General features: G+C 40.2%; 1 protein-coding gene across 1 annotated transcript in view; it reads right to left on the bottom strand.

Annotated features, from left to right (window-relative positions):
* Positions 1-17,603, bottom strand: part of zbbx (zinc finger, B-box domain containing) — a 64,916-nt gene extending 47,313 nt beyond the window's left edge. Inside the window, exons 1-4 of the mRNA XM_049575895.1 lie at positions 17,429-17,603; positions 14,693-14,826; positions 14,097-14,210; positions 1,300-1,402 (exon numbers count right to left, since the gene is read on the bottom strand). Coding sequence (XP_049431852.1) covers positions 1,300-1,402; positions 14,097-14,210; positions 14,693-14,757 — 282 coding nt within the window. The 5' untranslated portion in view covers positions 14,758-14,826; positions 17,429-17,603. The remainder of the gene's footprint in view (positions 1-1,299; positions 1,403-14,096; positions 14,211-14,692; positions 14,827-17,428) is intronic.
* Positions 17,604-18,107: the final 504 nt, after the last annotated feature.

The raw sequence follows: 18,107 nt of genomic DNA, 5'->3' as shown, positions 1-18,107 counted from the left end.
CTAGAGAACAAGAAATGTATATTCGTTCTCAGTGGTAATTAGCATGGCAACAACTGTGTAAGCTAAGTCACTAAATATCAGAATAATCTTACATAGACACCATTTTTTAATGCACAAGTTTGAAACTACTCTTTTACCTTTAAAAACTACCCTCAAAATCATTTTAATGATACACTGATTTGTAAGAGGGAGAATGGCACCTCTTAATTGCAACTCCACACCACAAACACTTGTTCCAGAACAATGTAACTTTGGTGAGCAGGTAGGACCTCCCAGGAGAAAAGTGCAACACTTTACAGCACTGTGTCACACACCTTAAGCTAGTACAAGAAGAAGCTAGCTCAGGATTCTCAGTATAGACATCAAGGCAGAGGTGAAGAACTGTTGTTGTAAAAAATCAAAACCTAATACACCGTTTAGCCTGGCATGAATTATACACTGTAATGGAGCAAAGTAATGGAAACTGTTTACACTGTTCTGACAAATGCTCTAGTGATCTGTCTCAAAGCTAACAGGAAAACAACGACAATCTGACAGAGTGTACATCCCTGCCAATGCCCAGTGCTTCCCAAACACTCAATTATTTGTGGCAGCCTGCCATAATATTAACATGACAGCCAGCGCAAACCCCTGGTAGCACGCTGCAGCACTGAGTCTAACCTGTGTAACAGCAGCAACAGAAAGTTTCCTGATCTGGCAGGGAGTCATGGCGATCTGGGATCTGGAGATTTGCACTGGCTGAATTTGTGTTCCTAACGCCATCAACTGAAGGTCCATATTTACATCGGTGGTGTGCCACTCCGAAAGGGATGCCAAATTGCAAAAATACCAATTCTTGCATAATGTTGCTTTAACACATCAGCTGGGGAATATTAAAATATGCACATCATGTAGGTTCAAGGCTATCAAAAACAGCATACAGTGATGAAAAAAGCAACACTTGCACACTTACTCCTTGCCACACAAGTTTTATGAAGACAAAGTTTCGATCCTACTTGGATATTCATCAGGTCAAAATGTTTTACAAGTTGGAACCACAACTATATATACATAATGCACACCAACGGTTGACAGGTTCAATGGTGGCAGGTGTGGTTAACCATCTAAACAATAATCAATCAACAATTCAATAAAATACAGGTAGAAAACGCAAGGGTAAAACATAGAAAAATGTACAAGGGAAACAACAGTAATGCAGAGGCTGTTTTTCCTATGTACTTTTTCTATGTATTTCATTTTGATTGTCAATTGATGTGTCATACACACATCTGCAGATGTATAATTAGAATTCTTTTGTACCTTTTGGAGTGTGTTCTCCTTGGTCTTCTTGGCGCTGTTTGTTACAGCATTGCTGTTTAAAGAGCCACGCTGGCCAGACTTCCATCTAAACCCTCCAGAATGCCTAAACAGACAAAAAGACAAATGAGGGGAGAGAAAGGGTTTGTCTTTGGTGAGGTAAGCCAACAATCTTGAAATACAATCCCTTTGACTTTGACATGCATACTTCATCTATGGTATCATAGCTACCAAGAGCTACAAGTATCAATAGGTATCATATTTCAGAAACTGTGATTACATCTGTTTCTGTGATTGTTTTGATGTGTTTCTGTCTTTTTTCTTTTGCAAAGACATATTAAGCACGTTCATGAAATGTAACAGTCCTTCAGGTATTCATTTTACATTAGAGGATCTGGGTATGGGAGCTAAAACCTTAGCAATCCTTCATAAATAACAATGTAATATAAGCATAAGGAGGGTTTTGTTGTGTCTGTTGACGTAGCATACAGTATATATGAATAAAGCATAGTGAATGGAGGAGATAAATTTCTTTACCACACGAAAGAATAGAATAAAATCATCCTTAAACTGTATTAGACTTGTAGGATTTAGAAAAAAACTGCAGTGCTAACACCTTGCCATTCCTGCATTTCCAATAGGGTGAAAGTGAAGCAGGATAAATTTAACAAAAGTCAGGATTATTGCATTTTAATCCATTGAAGTACCAAAGTAGACTGAAGCATTTTAATAACGGTTCCAAGGTTTAAGTAGAGGAGAAGGCACTGATGTCAAGAAAAAGGAAAATAACATCAGCATGAAAAAGGTGTACCAGCCCCACGTAACTTAATCCCTAAATCCATGACGGAAAAAAAAGTAAAAGGAAATTAAGAAAATCACTTTGTTCCATTGAACAGAGCAGAGTGTTTAATTTATCACAACATGGTCCTTGTGTTAAGAGGAATAAGAACAGCGAGGCAAAGCTCTTTGCCACTTGCCTTTACACACACACAAGAGTTTGGCTTTACCAACATAAACTGTGCACATATACAATGTCATATAGCCTAAATTGTCACACCATGTGATTCAGTCCAAAAGGATTTTTTTTAACTTGCTGCAGACAATAGAGGTCTATTCAATCTCACATTAAAACAGAACATGAAAGGTTAAAGGGGTTATACCTGCTAAAACAAACACACACAGGCATCGATACAGATAAAAAAAAGATAAAAATATGAATGCAAATGCAAACACACATGCATGCACATACACACACACACGCATGCAGGACGCTCCTGTCAGTTGCAGAAAGTGAAGAAATGGAGAGGGATCCTCATTTAGACATGAGTTATTCATGCTCATGTTGTTGAATTATTTATGCTATTTATGCTATTGTGATGTCTGGCTGTCTTTGAAAGAAGTTTATTTTGGATTGAGCTGGCAGCCTGTCAAGGCACAGGAAGTCAGACTCTATTTGTGTGCGCGTAAGAGTGTGCGTCTCTCTGCATTTGCGTGTGTATGTGATGGCAAGAGTTGCCAACACCCCTGACACCGTCGCTGTGCTGTGCTGACACTGAGGGTGGGCGTCAGGTAATCACCCTGGCGACATCACCTTGGCAACTGGACTGTCGCTAGGGGAGACAGTTGAGGCACACCCCTGTCGGTGCAGGATGACAGGGTGTCCCCTCAGGACAGGCAACCTGGAGAGATAAAGTGTGTGTGTCTGTTTGTGCACCTCTGTGGACTCTGCATTAGTGACGATCTCATTATCCACACAGAGACACACTCGGCGACACCCTCACACATGTGTGTGAGTAAACAAAAACACACTTCGAAATAATAATGGCTTAAAGTTGTTTTTAGAAATGTACAGATACTGACACATTCCCACAGTAAATGTTTCGCTGTCTTACAAACACACACACACACACACACACACACCACCATCTCTAACTATTGCACTGACTGTGAGTGGTGCTGGCAGACCACTGCAAACTGCAAAGATTAATCTGCACAACTAAAGTTTTTTAACACTTTTAACTAATAGTAACAGTGTGCTTATATATATATGTGTGTGTGTGTGTGTGTGTGTGTGTATGTGTGTGTGTGTGTGTTTAAGGGAGTTAGTGAGAGAAAGAGATTTTGTCAGTCTGTGTAAAGCCAGCCATGCAGTGAGAATGACATGCAGTGACCTGACCACACCTGTTACGCAGAGAAAATCACATAAATAGACACGTGCACACTCACACGCTGCCACGCACCTTTTACCATCTCGCGGATGGATAGCAGACGACAACCTCTGAGTCACAACTTGCATATTGGAAACAAACATCAAACGCGACACCAAATGTCACCTCGTCAAAGAACATTTCTTCATCAAAGTCAAAGCAGACGAAACACAGTGAGGAGCACTGTTTCACATTAGCTTGGAGCGAGCTCACATTTGGAAGAGATAAACAGATACAGTATATTGTAAGGACAGGAGAAGAGACGGCAAATGATTCGACGTTAACCCAAGGCAAACAACGACTGTCGTACCTTGACACACTCGCGTCTAACGTGAGGCTATCACCTTTAACTGACCCATCTCACCCAAGGGGAGAAGTGACAACGTCTGCGTCATCTGCGCCCTGCATGCGTACACATACACATACGCAAATGCACACACACTCTGACGTCTAAGGCCAAAGTGATCAAGTCCACTCTCAAATCCCTCTCTCTCAGTTGCCCTTTTTAAATAGGAATTGTGCAAATTTGCAGGAAAGCCCAATCAGTCTTCGTCCAGCATTGGCAGTATAAAAACAAAATCGGGGAGTGCAGCAAAATGCTGCCTAGCTACTTTTGTTCACACAGAATGTGCCTTTTTCGGGGCAATGGGGGGCGTGAGCAAGTAACAAAACGTGTAGCTCAGTGTGTGACGTAAACAGTGACGTATTCCGAGGGAAGTGACAGTTAATGGCCTCTTCGTTTGCGGGGGCAAGGAGGGCGCGCAATTCCTTGTCTCCCCAGTTGCTCATCTTTACAGTGTCTGTCAGGTTTGCGTTTCCCTCTTGCTACTAGCTGCTCATTCCTGCTATCAGCTGTTTCCTGTTAGTCCACCGCCAGTGGGTCGCACGTGCGGCGTCATCAACAGCTCCTCTCACAAGTCATCAACAGCTCCTCCCGTGGCGGAAGGCCGCCTCATTCTGTTTAAACCAAAAGGGTTCCGCCGATATGTTTATCCCTCCGCGGCGGAAAACTGGGCACCTCGGATCAACTCGCCAATCCGACTATGTGTGTCTAAACACTCGCAGCTTGCTGGCAAAACGGCCCAACATTCGCGGAAAATCTGGCAGTGTAAAAAGGGCTAGTGTGAGACAAGAGGATAGGGCAAAAACAGAGAGGGTCGAAACCGGAGAGAAACTTAAAAGTAAAAATGGAGATTAAAGAAAATAGGACTAACATAAAGGGTGGCACAAGAGTCAAACAGGGACAAAAGAGCAGAGAGAAAGAAAAGCACAGCAGAGAGACAACAGATGAAGCAGGAAAACAGGAACCTCAACTGTACTTTTAGATAAGGCGAGAGCTCGTGTCTGTAAGCTGTGTAGGCCTAAAGACAAAGCTACATTAAATCTGTGATTCGGGCAGGCCAAAACAATGAATGATGTAGTGCGTGTGCCCCAAGCCGCCGGACTGGCTCTATTATCGCCTGTGTACTCTTCACAAACTGATTATACCGCACCACCTCTCAGCAAACTGAATTTGTTCGCCTATTCTTTGGGTGCGTACACAAGAGTATGTGTTTGTGTGTGTGTGTGTGTGTGTGTGTGTGTGTGTATGTGTGTATGTGTGTGTGTGTGTATAGCCCGACTCTAAGACAAAGACGAACAATTCATCTAGTCCGGGAGCTCTGCGATCTAAGAGACAAGCAGAGGGAGGAAAAACAGAGTGGTGCATAACACAGACACACAGTACACTACACAGCCGGAGCATAAATCATAGCTTGAAGATCTACAGTAAAGGCTTGTCAATGATCCGCTCACATGTTCTGAGAGGAAAAGACAAGTAGGGGAGGAAGCTTTGAGAAAATCCAGGTAACCTCCACATCATACATCAGAAGGCCTGATTAACCGCCAAATGCCCATCCTTGACTACTTTCTCCTGTGTCAGTTAGAAGGGAACTGATGAGAAAGTCTTTCAACTTCTTCATTAGAGGTTTACCAATTAATTGATTCAAACTGTTTCTGGGTTTCACATCTGAGAGACTGCTGTATCACTACACACAGCCTTCAGATAAAAGGTAAGAGGGTACTGCGGCTACATTCATGTGGAGCTCGACTGTTTTGTTTTATTTTAGTCCCTAATAATATGACATACTCCATGACTGCTCCCGCTCAATCCTAACTCTCCTACAAACTTTCCTTTCACCATCAATCCTCTTCTGCTCACTGTGTGTATTATCAAAAATGTCAACCAACAGACAGGGTTTGGAAATGCTGATTAAACTACGGCAGCATGTTAAACTTGAAAGGCAGCACTTAAATATAAAGGTAGCACATCTAATCTTCTGACCCGTCTCAACTGACACAAACTTGCTTTGAGTTTCCGTCTCTTCATCTGCACCCAGCAGTCGCTCTGGAGATGATAAAGGTGTTAAAATGTTCGACTATGCTCTCCTTGACAACAGCTCTGCGCAGTCGAGACAGATTAGTGACACCGCTGCACATGAAAACAAATCAGCAAAGCATTATTAATCAACAATGCTCTGTGTGAGAAGAGAAGTTGACTAATGACTTATTCTCAACAGCAAAGTAAAAAATAGAAATAAAAAAACCTGAATATGATGTCACCACTTTTGAAGTTATCTCTCAGCCACATCATATCCTGTGTACAATATTTCACCTAACAGTTTGTAGTGTGGCCAGCTGAGTCTTACACTCACACACAAGTTTTCACTAGATCGTTCCTCCTCAAACTGGCTCACATACACACACACATATGCTAAATCTTTAGCTAGTAATATTTCAAAGACATGAGGCTTAAGCAGGCTTCCTGTTGAGTAGCGTAGTTGAGCGTGTCTCTACTGATTACAGCACACAAGACCGAGGAACCAAAAATGTGCTGTACTCTCTGTAACACGCAAAGTGTTAAAAAATATCACACACACCAGACACAAACATGGGTGCCATTATTTATAGAGAACTAGAATCAAAAACACACACAGGCAGCCACGCACACACCTTGTTGTATCTTGGGGCTGGTGGAGCGGTAAATGTTGCAGTACTTCAGTGTGACAGCAAACACTGTGTTTATGTGCTTATCATTTGTGCAGCCCGGACCAGACGGCCCTCTCCCCATACTGATGTATGGCTTCTTAATTAGAGCAGGGCTCCACTTAGAAACAGAGCAGTAGTCACACACACACACACACAAAACTCATCTCCTAAAACATTAAACATTAACCTACAATTATAACCTACAGCACGCATTTCCTTGCTTGTGATGATGCATGAATTTCAGCCAACAGAAAAACATCATGTGGAAAGAGTGACTCTCACCTCAGCTCTAAATCACTACTGATACTGTAATTAGCAATGCGTGTGTGGGTGTGGGTGTGTATGTGTAACCTTTTCCTAGCTGTTACCATTTGAAGGAGTCTGTGTGTGATGTACGTACTGCGCTTCTCCCTAAAACTGTCCCTGAGTTATGCGCCCATATATTTTGATATACACCCCTATTACGCCGTTCTCCATAACTTCGCATCGGATAACACATCTCTGAGTTATTAATGAAATGAGATGAAATGAGGTAAACTGGGAACAGAAAATAAAACAATCACATTAATAACCAGTGTTTGTTTGCATTCAGCAAATTAATTTCCTGCTCGCACAGGCCGGGATGCCCCTCAATCTGAATCTGTTGGATAATAGTCATAGTAATGGGGCAGGTACATACTCTGTAATGAAATGTGGAGAGAAAATAAATGCTATTTTGTGTGCGTGAGTGAGCTCTCCAATCCATTTCAAATTAATGTGAAGACGAGCATGCATTTTTAATAGTCTTATACACACAGACACTCACACACAGACGAGGGCCAGAATAATTTTGTGGCAGCATGTGTTTCTATGTCTGTGTTGGCATGCGCCTGTAAATGCTGTCCAAATATATTTAGGAATGCCAAAAGGTCCAATATCCAATCCTATGATAGTGTGAAAAGTTCACTCGAAATAAAATACGTATGTCTGCCCTGTTTTTTCTGAATTACCTATCATTTTCTTAAAATTACGAGAACATTTTTAAGAAGGGAAAATTCTGCTCAGTTTAAAAAAACAAACACTTTCTCAGAATTATGCGAAAAAGAAAACTTAAAAAATGAATCATCTTGTCTGAATTAACAAAATAATCATCTTGGAATTATGAGTAAAGTTTTCATGTACAAAAAATTCTCCTTTTGTTTTTCTGAATTAACAAGATAATAATCTTGTTAATTTTCTTGCTAATCAGATTTTTTTCTGATTAAACTTTTCTTATTATTCTGAGATAATAATCTCATTAATTCAGAAAAAAACAGGACATTTTTTTTGTTTGTTTTTGTTTTCAGAACTCTGAGATAATAATCTTGTAAACTCAGAAAAGCTGAGCAGATTTTTTTTTTTTTTAGTGAATCCATAAACTTCTGTAAAATCATAATCAAAATCCAGCTTTTCTTATTGCAAAACATAAATTAAATCACAATAGATGTATACAGCTGACTATACAGGTGTGTGTATGAGTGTGCGCACATGCAAGTGCGTGTCAGCCTTTATAATTCATTCAGGCTAAATGACCATGAATCTGTTACAGCAGATATGGCTCCATGACAGCCAATACACTGACGTACTGTATATCTACAGCCACTTTAGTGTTTATCAGTAAAAACACGCCTGCTTTTGTATTCTGCCCACCGTTGATCATCACAACAGAATAGCAGACACAACATAATCTCTTTTGTCATGATGACACCCATCATTTGTCATTTGACAAGTGAGAACTTGGAAATAGGATGAAATGTTGGAGACTACCGGGAAAGTCTGTTCCAATTGATCAGTTTGCACAGTGACTCAGGCAATTTCATTACGTGCTGTCCTGACCTTCTTGGGAGGAAAATACATCTAGCTCAAAGAGAACATGATCACGCCGTGTTCCTCGCCAAGTTTAGCCTTGACTTGTGTGAATATGGACAAGTCTGTTATATAGGGGGAAAAAAATCTCAGACGTTATCATATAAGAGATGAATGGATGGATGGAGAGAGAAAAAAAATAAGAGGGATTTCACAGTCTGCGTTCTTGTCTGCACTTGTGTTCTTATGGACTTGTGAAATGTCACCAGTCACTGCTGAACAGTGTTCCAATTCAAAGTCTAGTCCAGTATAATCCAAATGACAAGAAGTGTTCGTGTTCCACTTGTTTAATGGAGGATACTTTGGGAGCTGCATCCAAGTATCCAAGAACGCATTTCGTGCCAACCGGTGGCGATGGCGGTTTGAGCCACGCTCAAATCTGTTGTAATTTTAATTCCAGGACAGCTATTATGTCACTTTACTAGGCTTTGATATTTTTCAGACGAGAGAGCAACCATTTAGATTTTGAGCATGTGGTCAATTTATCCAAATAATGCCTTTTATGAAATTGGCTCCACCATTTTGGAGATGTTAGGTCCCATAAGGCAGTGCAACTGGCCAGTCATCTTGGCAGCTAGCAGCTCAGCTCCCAAGATGATTGTCCAATCAGCGTCTATCATCTTCCTTTACTAGCTTATCACTGCCTCTGATGTCTCTGGAGCATTTTGATATATGATGTAACTCCTTTTGGGAGATAAAAATTTGGCCTCAGATGTGAAATACAACATTTTTGTTGCCATACTAGTTTGTCCGAAGATAGCCTCAAGGTTCATGTTTTTATTTAACCATAGCAGTGCTGCCTCCATGGACTATGGGATCCTTTAATGTACAAATATTACCATGTCAATTAAAACAAAAACTATATATATATATATATATATATATATATATATATATATATATATATATATATATATTAAACAGGCAAACAGGCATCTCACTGCCAATTAGGTAATTGTTTCAAATGAAAAAATGTGTTGAAATGAAATGAAATTGACCTTTCGCTAAGCCCTGCCCCTTTGTAATAGTCCGACAGGCTGCCAGAGTAAGCATGGAGCCCACACTGTAACTAACTGCTAACCTGCTAAAGAAATATTATCATATTTTTGGAAAAATTAAGGAGTGATTCCAGAGAGAAGCAAACAGAGGGGTCTCCAGTCTGTGTTTGAAGGATATATCCAGGATGTCAAACTGACTCAGCAGCAACAACAGGTTAAAAAGACAAAGATAGTTAGAAGCTAAAGCCGAACTATAGGCTACAGATCACAGTGTAAAAGTGAACCACTACATAACTGCTGATCGACACAGAAGACAATGCATATAAAGGGAAACTTTGCTGAATGTGGAACCAGCTGTGTGGCATCGCAGTGTGTGCAGATGAACGGTGTTTGGCTTTATCCCCGTGCAGCTGTCAGCACCCGAACCTCTGCCGCTGGATGAGCAGGGATCTCCAGGGGAAGTCAAACAACGTTAATCTGCACACACTGTGATGACACACAGCTGGTTGAATATCAGCAAAGTTTCCCTGCTTCCCTTCACTGGTTCCTGTGCAGCAGGGTCGGTCTTTTTTGGTTTTGGTTTTGGAACAGGGAAGACATGTATATCTTTTTCCAACCTCTCCAGGTAACGAGTATCATTAATACATGACATTAATTTAGCTCCAAATCCACAAAACCAGCCTGAAAATGTAGGAAATCTGAATCGATTGCATTAGAGTCAATGGAGTACAGCTGTACTGTTGTCGGACCCTGGTCTGAGCCGGCCAAATGCTATGTTAAGACTGGCAAGTCTGCATCCGTGGGTGAGACTTAGCAAAGGGTAAATTAAGACTATTTTGTCACAGTACAGTTGTAAGGTGTAATTACAAGAGCTGAGCTGAGCTGGTGGTGTCCCAATTGCAAGTTAATTGCACTGCCTCAGGTCTGGACTCCCAAGTTGAACTTAAAGTTCTAACTCCCAGGTACGCAAGTCCAAACTTAAATTACTCTGTACTGAGAGAGGCCTGTGGTTTGTGTACATATTTGTGCACACAGGTGCAACATCTCAAAGAAATTGTGTTCAATTTTAATCTGTTAAGCAAAATTGTCTTCTTTTTTACAAGAGCACATCTTGTTTTATTCTTCCCTTTTTTGATAGATAGATGATAGACTAGCCGCATTTATAACTGAACGAAAGACAGCAGCTTGTGATGTGGATGCTCATTGAACAGTATCATGTCAATAACATATGGTTCATCTGTTAAAAAGTGCTACAACAGCACACATAACTGTGTGACACCAAAAGTTACTCCTCACTTTTATCACTGACTGATCTTCGCCTTTGTTGTCAATATGAATTATATGTATGAAGCTATTAATATAAAAAATACTGGGTAACACTGCATCTATGAGTCTTTTTCAAATCCCCTGCAATTACTGTAAAAGTTGTGACAGTAAATGTAAAATACACTACAAACAAATTTAAGCCTTATTCAAAATATAGCAGCAATTACAGGATCCAAACAAAAACATGTCAAGCAGAATACATTGCAGAGCGGTACAATCCATTTTGGTAATGATTGGGAAAAAATAAGGCAAGAAAAACTAAAAACAAATGGACTACTTGGGTCAATACTTGTCATGTTGAAGTGGTTTTATTACCTTCATTTTAAAGCTTAGTTTAACACCAAATACTTCCCCTCACTGCATTATTATGCTGCTCCAGTGAAGGGAAAATATGAGTAAAGTTGCATACAAGTTGTTAGGACAAGTTTCTGTAGGGCTCCACTGACCTTTAGTAGAGTCCACTATATGGGCCCGAGCCTACTTCATCTATGAGGGGCTTTTTTCCAATTCTCTGACTGCTCCTTTTTTCCCTCCACGGCAACCTTTTCTTGACCTTTATAGGTGGAGAAGTCATCGACCTCTCCTTCTCTCTCATTTAGTCCCCTCCTCCATCTGTCTCTATTACTCAGTGTCTCTACCATCTACCATCTTTGTTGCCTGCTCTTTTACAGCTGTTGCAGTCTTTTTTTTTTACCACCTTTCCACCTCCCTCCCTCTCCATTAGTCACCTGCTCTGTCCCCTCTGTTTAGCTGTGTGTTAGCATCTATATGTTAAGCATCTCTCAAATCTCTCTATTCATTTCTCAGTCCTTCTTGCTTGTATAGCCATTTATACAAGGCAAATTAAATACCTTCTCAGTGTCATCTGGCATCATATTGAAGTTTTTGCTTTTGTGCAGCTGTTACAGATGGTTACAACTCTTCATTCATGTTCACGTGGCGAGGCCTGCCATTAATTTTCTGTTTTATTTTGTTGTGGCTAACAGTAGATGAAGTGTTTTTCTATTTTGGAAAAGACAGAAAAAATATGGTTTTGGTTTTGAAAAAAAACTTAAAAGGAAAGCAATAGAAGCATATTCCACAAGACTGATAACCAAGGACAACAAAACCAATTCAATTTATCTTAATTGAGCTGAGCATCTGTCATTACCACCATGGGCTGTTTTTAATGAAAAATGTACTCGTAGTCCAAATCAAATACTGTACATAATCCAGTATTCAATCTGATTTGAATCTCCTATCTTGCATTGGGTTTAAGAGTCAGACATGACTGACTGATTGTGATGTCTTCCCAATCAACATTCTTCAAACTTATTGGTTTCTAACCTACACAAGCTACTTTCATTTATGGTCAGCTATACCTAAACAATTCACATCACACAGTTGCTTTGATTTAGAATCTGTTTTTACATGGTTTAATTTAAGTGTACATATTCTAGCACTGCAGGGTTACACAGGCAAATTGTTTGATATCAATCATCTGTTTCTTTGTCTTTGAGTTGCTGTGGTTGTTTGTGGAGGTCCCTTCCTGGTGGAGCGAAGGGCGTGGCTGAGGGCTGAGGACTCTTTAATCCTGGAGCCAACTCATTGGGCCGAACCATGTGCTGCCATGTCATGGGTGGGATTTGGGTTTAGTTAGTTTTGCTTTGCTTATTTGGTTTGGCCAAGCCACTAGATATGCTCCCTCGTGTCATTTTGACAGGTCAGTTTGTTCAGTTAACACCTTGTTTAGTTATTATATTGAGTATAGTTAAATTTTGTTGACCCCTTTTATAGGTCTAGTTGTTCATTTCTTGGTTCGTAATCTTTGATGCATTTTTTGGGGAAATAAAATCCCATGATTTTGTGAAGAACTCCTGTGTCCCTGTTGCCTCACTGCTTGGTCCATGGACTGCTTCATGCCAAGAGCCCTGCTGCTAGTGGGGCTTATATTCCATGTGATAAAGAGCAACACTAGGAGCAGTAAAAATATCTGTAGGGTTGCAGTGATATACCAGTCTTAAGGTATACCGTGATATAAAACTTGATGGTTAGAATACCATGCACATTTGCTTATCTACGACACTGAAAAAAATCCAACTGGATAAAGAGTCTCCCCTTTATTTTAGTTATTTTCAAAGAAGTGACCTTTTACACAAACTTCCATTAACAAAATTGTTTCAGGTTTCAGTTATAGTAATAAAGCATTTGTTCAACCAAAAATAACCCTTCCATTTTCATTCCTTAAAGGGTCTGTCTGACTGATAATCAGTGTCAGGGTAATATGTTACAAAAATATAACTTTTTAGCACTAACAAAGTAATATAACATGTTACCAACAGGATTTGGGGTAATATTATTACATTTACAATGTCATATAATACGTTACCACCCAAAATGAACTGTTTAATTTTTCATTCATTCACATCCACACCGCTCCACTCCCACTAGAGCACCACCAGGAAAAATATCCCCCGAAGGCTGTTGCCTTTTGACATGTCATCCATTCATTGATCATGCTACATTATAGAATAATGCCAGTGATTGTGGGTGTTATCATGTCCAGTGTGTTTCCATTCATATACCTACAACTTATCCTGTTCTGCTTTTGCATCCTGAGGCTGCCTGAAAGCAGTGGGAATAAGAAGCTGGCTTCCGATTTGTTTTTACCTCGTCCCCATGATATCACAGTTACCTTCATTTATTACTTTTAAATTACTTTTGAAAGTAACTTGCCCAACACTGCTGATAATAATATAAATTCTGTAATACTGTGATACCATGAAACTGCGATATATTCTGAGACTGTTATCGCACTGTGAAAACCTCATACCGATGAAATCCTACTGTACAGTAAACTTGATTCAGGAGTATGAGTCTCTCCCTTTTAGGGTTGTGGCGGTTTAATGATTTCATAGCATACCATAGTATGAACACTGACAGTTATACTGTGTACATACTCTATCTACAGCATTAAAAAGAAAATGCAATGAGATGGAAAACCCCACCTGCAAGTGGACATCTCCTTTCCTCTTTGACTGTCAGACATTTTACACATACTTCCATTAAATGGTTTTATGTTTCACTTGTAAGTAAGCATTTCTAATATGGTCATCTCACCATACTTTGAAAAGCTCACACCATTGCAACCCGATCCCCTCCTGTGTTTTTTGTCACAGCTGCTGCAGCTCATCCTGCACAAACTTAATCACTCTCTCTCCTCTTTCACTCCCTTCTTCTGCCTGCTGCCTTTCACTGCCATACTTCCATTCTCACCCTCCCACCCACCCTCAATCTGCCCCTTTCTCTTCTCCTCATAACTTCTCCCTCCTCCATCTCCTCCTTTTCTAGTACACTAACCTTGAACATGGATACTCACCCTCTCTCCTCCTTTTCTTTACTCATGCTCTCTTTCAACTGTTGCAGCTTCTCCTCCATCTCTTTGCTCTCCTGGGCCAGAGTCAGCGTCTGCATGTGCTGTTCTCGCAGGTTCCTACGGCAACATACACACGCGTTCACGTATGTGCAATCAATCAACAACGATCAATCATACAAATGACCTACTCCATGAGATTGGACGGCCAGGCTTTCATCAGTACCTTCAATTCATCTACTGAACTGGCAGACCCCTGTTGCCATGACTTGATCAATACTTTAATCAATTAGTCACTGGATCAGGGCACCACTAAGCCAGACATCAATTTAGTCAATTACCTGTTGGCGAATGAGAAACTATGTACAGTAAGGAAATGGACTCAATTTTGCATTGGACAATATGAAGAAAACAAATACACTGCACTGAAAACCATCAGAATCCAGGTCACAAGGTTTATCTCGCCCGAAAGTGCATTTTGTGAAATACTCACTCTGTGGGCAGAATCTGAATGGACACAGATGGAAATAGTATGGCAGCCAAGTAACTATAATGGGCTTCTACCTGCCTTAAATCACATCATTGATCTTATCTCATCTTACCTGGCATTGAGCCTGATGGATTTGGCCTTGTTGTTAGGAAGCACCACAAAGTCATTTAAATTCATGTCTCTTCTTTCTGAGGGCTCAGGTAGTCCTCCTGCGTCTTGGGTTGTGCTTTTCACAAAGAGCTGCTTCTGCAATAAACAGTAACAACAACGGTAATTGCATAAAACTGGCTATCACGCCGCGCCCAGGCTAAATCAAGCACTGCCATAAATGAACAAAATAGCAGGGACAGATTTGCCCAAATGTATATGAGACCGTTAAATCAAGAAATCTTGTTTGTTTAAATTGTATCTGGCAGAGTTATGCGCTTGACAAATGGCTGGCAACTCTTTTAGGCAGTAAGAGCCAATTAAGGAAATTAGCCAGTTAGGCAGATGTCATATATTGTTATACAGTAACAGCAAGCCATCTACACCTACATAGCAAGTGAACTGATTGTAAAGTGACACTAGGTGGAGGTGATTAGCTCCTGTAAGTTTCTGTAAGGCCCCATATGAAACCTTCGCCCACCAGACTGTAAAGCAGCACAGTAAAGCTCACTGAAATTATAACTTTAACGATCTCAGCTTGCATGAAAGCTACCTATCTCAGACAGGGTGTTTTTACTTTTCACAGCAGTGGAAGCACAGTTGTAACCAATAACATTAACGATGGCACAGTTATATTTGAGTGCCCCTTGAAGCTACATCAGTATTACACAATATAAGGGCAAAACTCAAGGATGCAGTCTTGATTGATATTATTAATCACACCTGTGCGTTTTCCGACCATGATGTGAAATCAACTGCCAGTGAAAAAGGGTCTGTTGCAGGCATTCGGGTGACAGACACACTGTGGCACACTGAGGCTTTTAGTTCTTCTTGACAACAGCAGCTTTCACAGCTGCAGCTTCGACACGGTGACTTGAGGTGAGGGAACAAACCCCCTTGGCAAACACAGTGTACATCCTTAGTTTTTCTGGCAACAATGGCTGAGAGTACATCATTGTGTTCCTAGTTCACTCCTGTAGCTCAGTTGTCTTGGTCCAAACCAAAACAATAACCTGTAACTTGTTTAATTTTTGTGTTAGAGCTCTCAAATTTTGGCCTAAAGTCCCCTAATTTATCTACTACATATAGCAACTTGTTCAATGTCTGCAACTATACCACAGAAGTCACTAATTGATGTCAAATACTGGAGTTTCACTGTTATAACCTGCCCCACTGCAGGGGGAAGTTGTAGCACAGTCAGAGGCCTGTACCACAAACTCAGTTCAATTTACACAGAATATCTTTTCGTTATCTGGCTTGGCTAACCCTAATATGAGCCATCTAAACAACCAGTACTACAAAGCTGATTATCAACTAGCTCAGTCAACTCTGGAGTTAAACATCCAGCCTCAAGCGCGTTCATATGAAAGAGGCGGGGGTGTTAATTATGAGCGACATCATCAGAACCATGAATGAGGTAGGCTACATCATATGATATGAGATGAAACAGTACAGAAGACAATAAAATGTCAGCGGCGTGGGATGAAAATTATACTCTTTTCTTATGATGTTAATGCAGAAATATTGAAAGTACTACCCAAAATGTCACCGTCAGTTGAGACTTAAATTACGTGTGGGTATCATGAGGCTATATCTGACATTAGTATAGAGTATTTTTTGGTATTTAGTTGGATGATGAATATGTCACATAAAACACATAAAGTAAGGCCAGACTGTTTCTGCTACTTAAGTAAAGAGTGGAAAAGTAGCCTAGTTAATGACTGACGAGATCTGTTTGACCCAAATGTTGTATTTATAAAAATGGGAGCCAATTAACAGTGTGTGGATTACTTTTCTAATAAAATATTATCCTTTTTCCCCAGTCCTCACGACACAGGTGTCTCGTTATTTTGAGCTGCAGTTATGGGATCAGAGTGTAAATTACCAACACTTTCACTGTGGACTAAAATAAATTTTGCATAAATTAAAATCCTGCTAAAATCATGTGTTAAGTGTTGTAAACGATGGCTCTGTTTGTTAGAGGCTCTGTTTAATAACCAGTGGAAATAGAGCCCCGGAAAGACTATTCTTTTTTACCTGAAACTCTTTTAGACTTGGACTTTTGCCCATGGATGCTGGATCTGAGGTCTGGGTGTTGACAGGTTAACCTGCTACATAGCAGGTTAGCTATTCAGCTTGAGTTACCACGGTGATTTATCCCGGTAAAAAGAGAACCAGCTCCGTATTACTGAAAACCTTGAGTCAACCCTGAAGTTACCTTGCAAACTCCAAATCCTGCTTCACAGTACAGGCCTCTGGGGTAAGTAGTTACAATAACAGTGAATTAAAAATGACACAATGCCTCATGTAACATCCTCTTGCTATGTATAAAGACCTTTAGACTGCCTCAAGCACAACCCTATGAGGTTTTCTTACCAACTCTTCTGACATGCTGAGAAAAACAGTAAGATAGATAAATAAAATGTGTTTAACTGTCATTTGGGTTAGGTGTATCACTTTAAAAAAAAAAGGTGTTACAACCTTCCTGCCTGTGTCAGCCACTATTTAATGAGCTGTAGCAACATGTTTGAAATGATTAGATGAAATACCTTACATGTGGCCCAGGAGACCACTCTCTAATCTACTACAAGTTACATAATTCTAATTTCAACAGTATCAGTACTTATCAAAATATAAAGTCGGTCTCTCCTACAGCCCTTAAACATCACATACTGCTGAGAATAACGTTAATTTAACTTACGTTTTCGGTGTGTCCTTGTTTACCAGCTCATGTTAGCACAGTCATTCTTTCACTTTTCAATGTAGCAGGCTTTACTGTTAAGAAATTAAAACTTTTATGACACTAATACCCGATTTGTATGTTAATATTTCAGGTTTTCGCCGGCATCATGCTCCAGTCTCTGTGCTCAGGGCGGTTGTGTTGAGCTGTCGTTACCGTGGCAACCAACTCTCGCGATAGCCCCGCTGCTGGCGGTATACCGGAAGTCGTTTTGTTTCACTTACTGGTAATTTGTCGTGATCATAGGTCGTGATGAACTTCTTCCTGCCTAAATGTGTTGATTAAACTTTAACGCTTTAGGAGAATTATGACAGTATGCCTTTGTTTGTTCAGGGAATAAACATTGGATTCAAAGACATCAAGTCCCCTATTGCCTCAGTAATCACGGGCAGCGGGAATTCCCTTCTAATTAAAATCCTCCCAGCATCAAGATAAATGTTATAGCTCTGATTACAGCTTTTGAACCCTCGTTGTGGGTTTTTTTTTTTCAACAGACTTTCATGATGACAAGCATTAGAGATCAGAGGCAAAATCATTTCCCATCCGCCCCATAAAATAAATGTACTAGAATTAATTTGATAGGACCAAAGTAATAAGGCTGTTTATGCTGGTTTGTCAACAAGAAAGCTTAGCCTTCATG

Source organism: Epinephelus fuscoguttatus, linkage group LG5 (genome assembly GCF_011397635.1).
Source record: "Epinephelus fuscoguttatus linkage group LG5, E.fuscoguttatus.final_Chr_v1".
NCBI lineage: Eukaryota > Metazoa > Chordata > Actinopteri > Perciformes > Serranidae > Epinephelus > Epinephelus fuscoguttatus.
The sequence above is the reverse complement of the archived record's forward strand: the minus strand, read 5'-3'. Positions and strand labels throughout refer to the sequence as shown.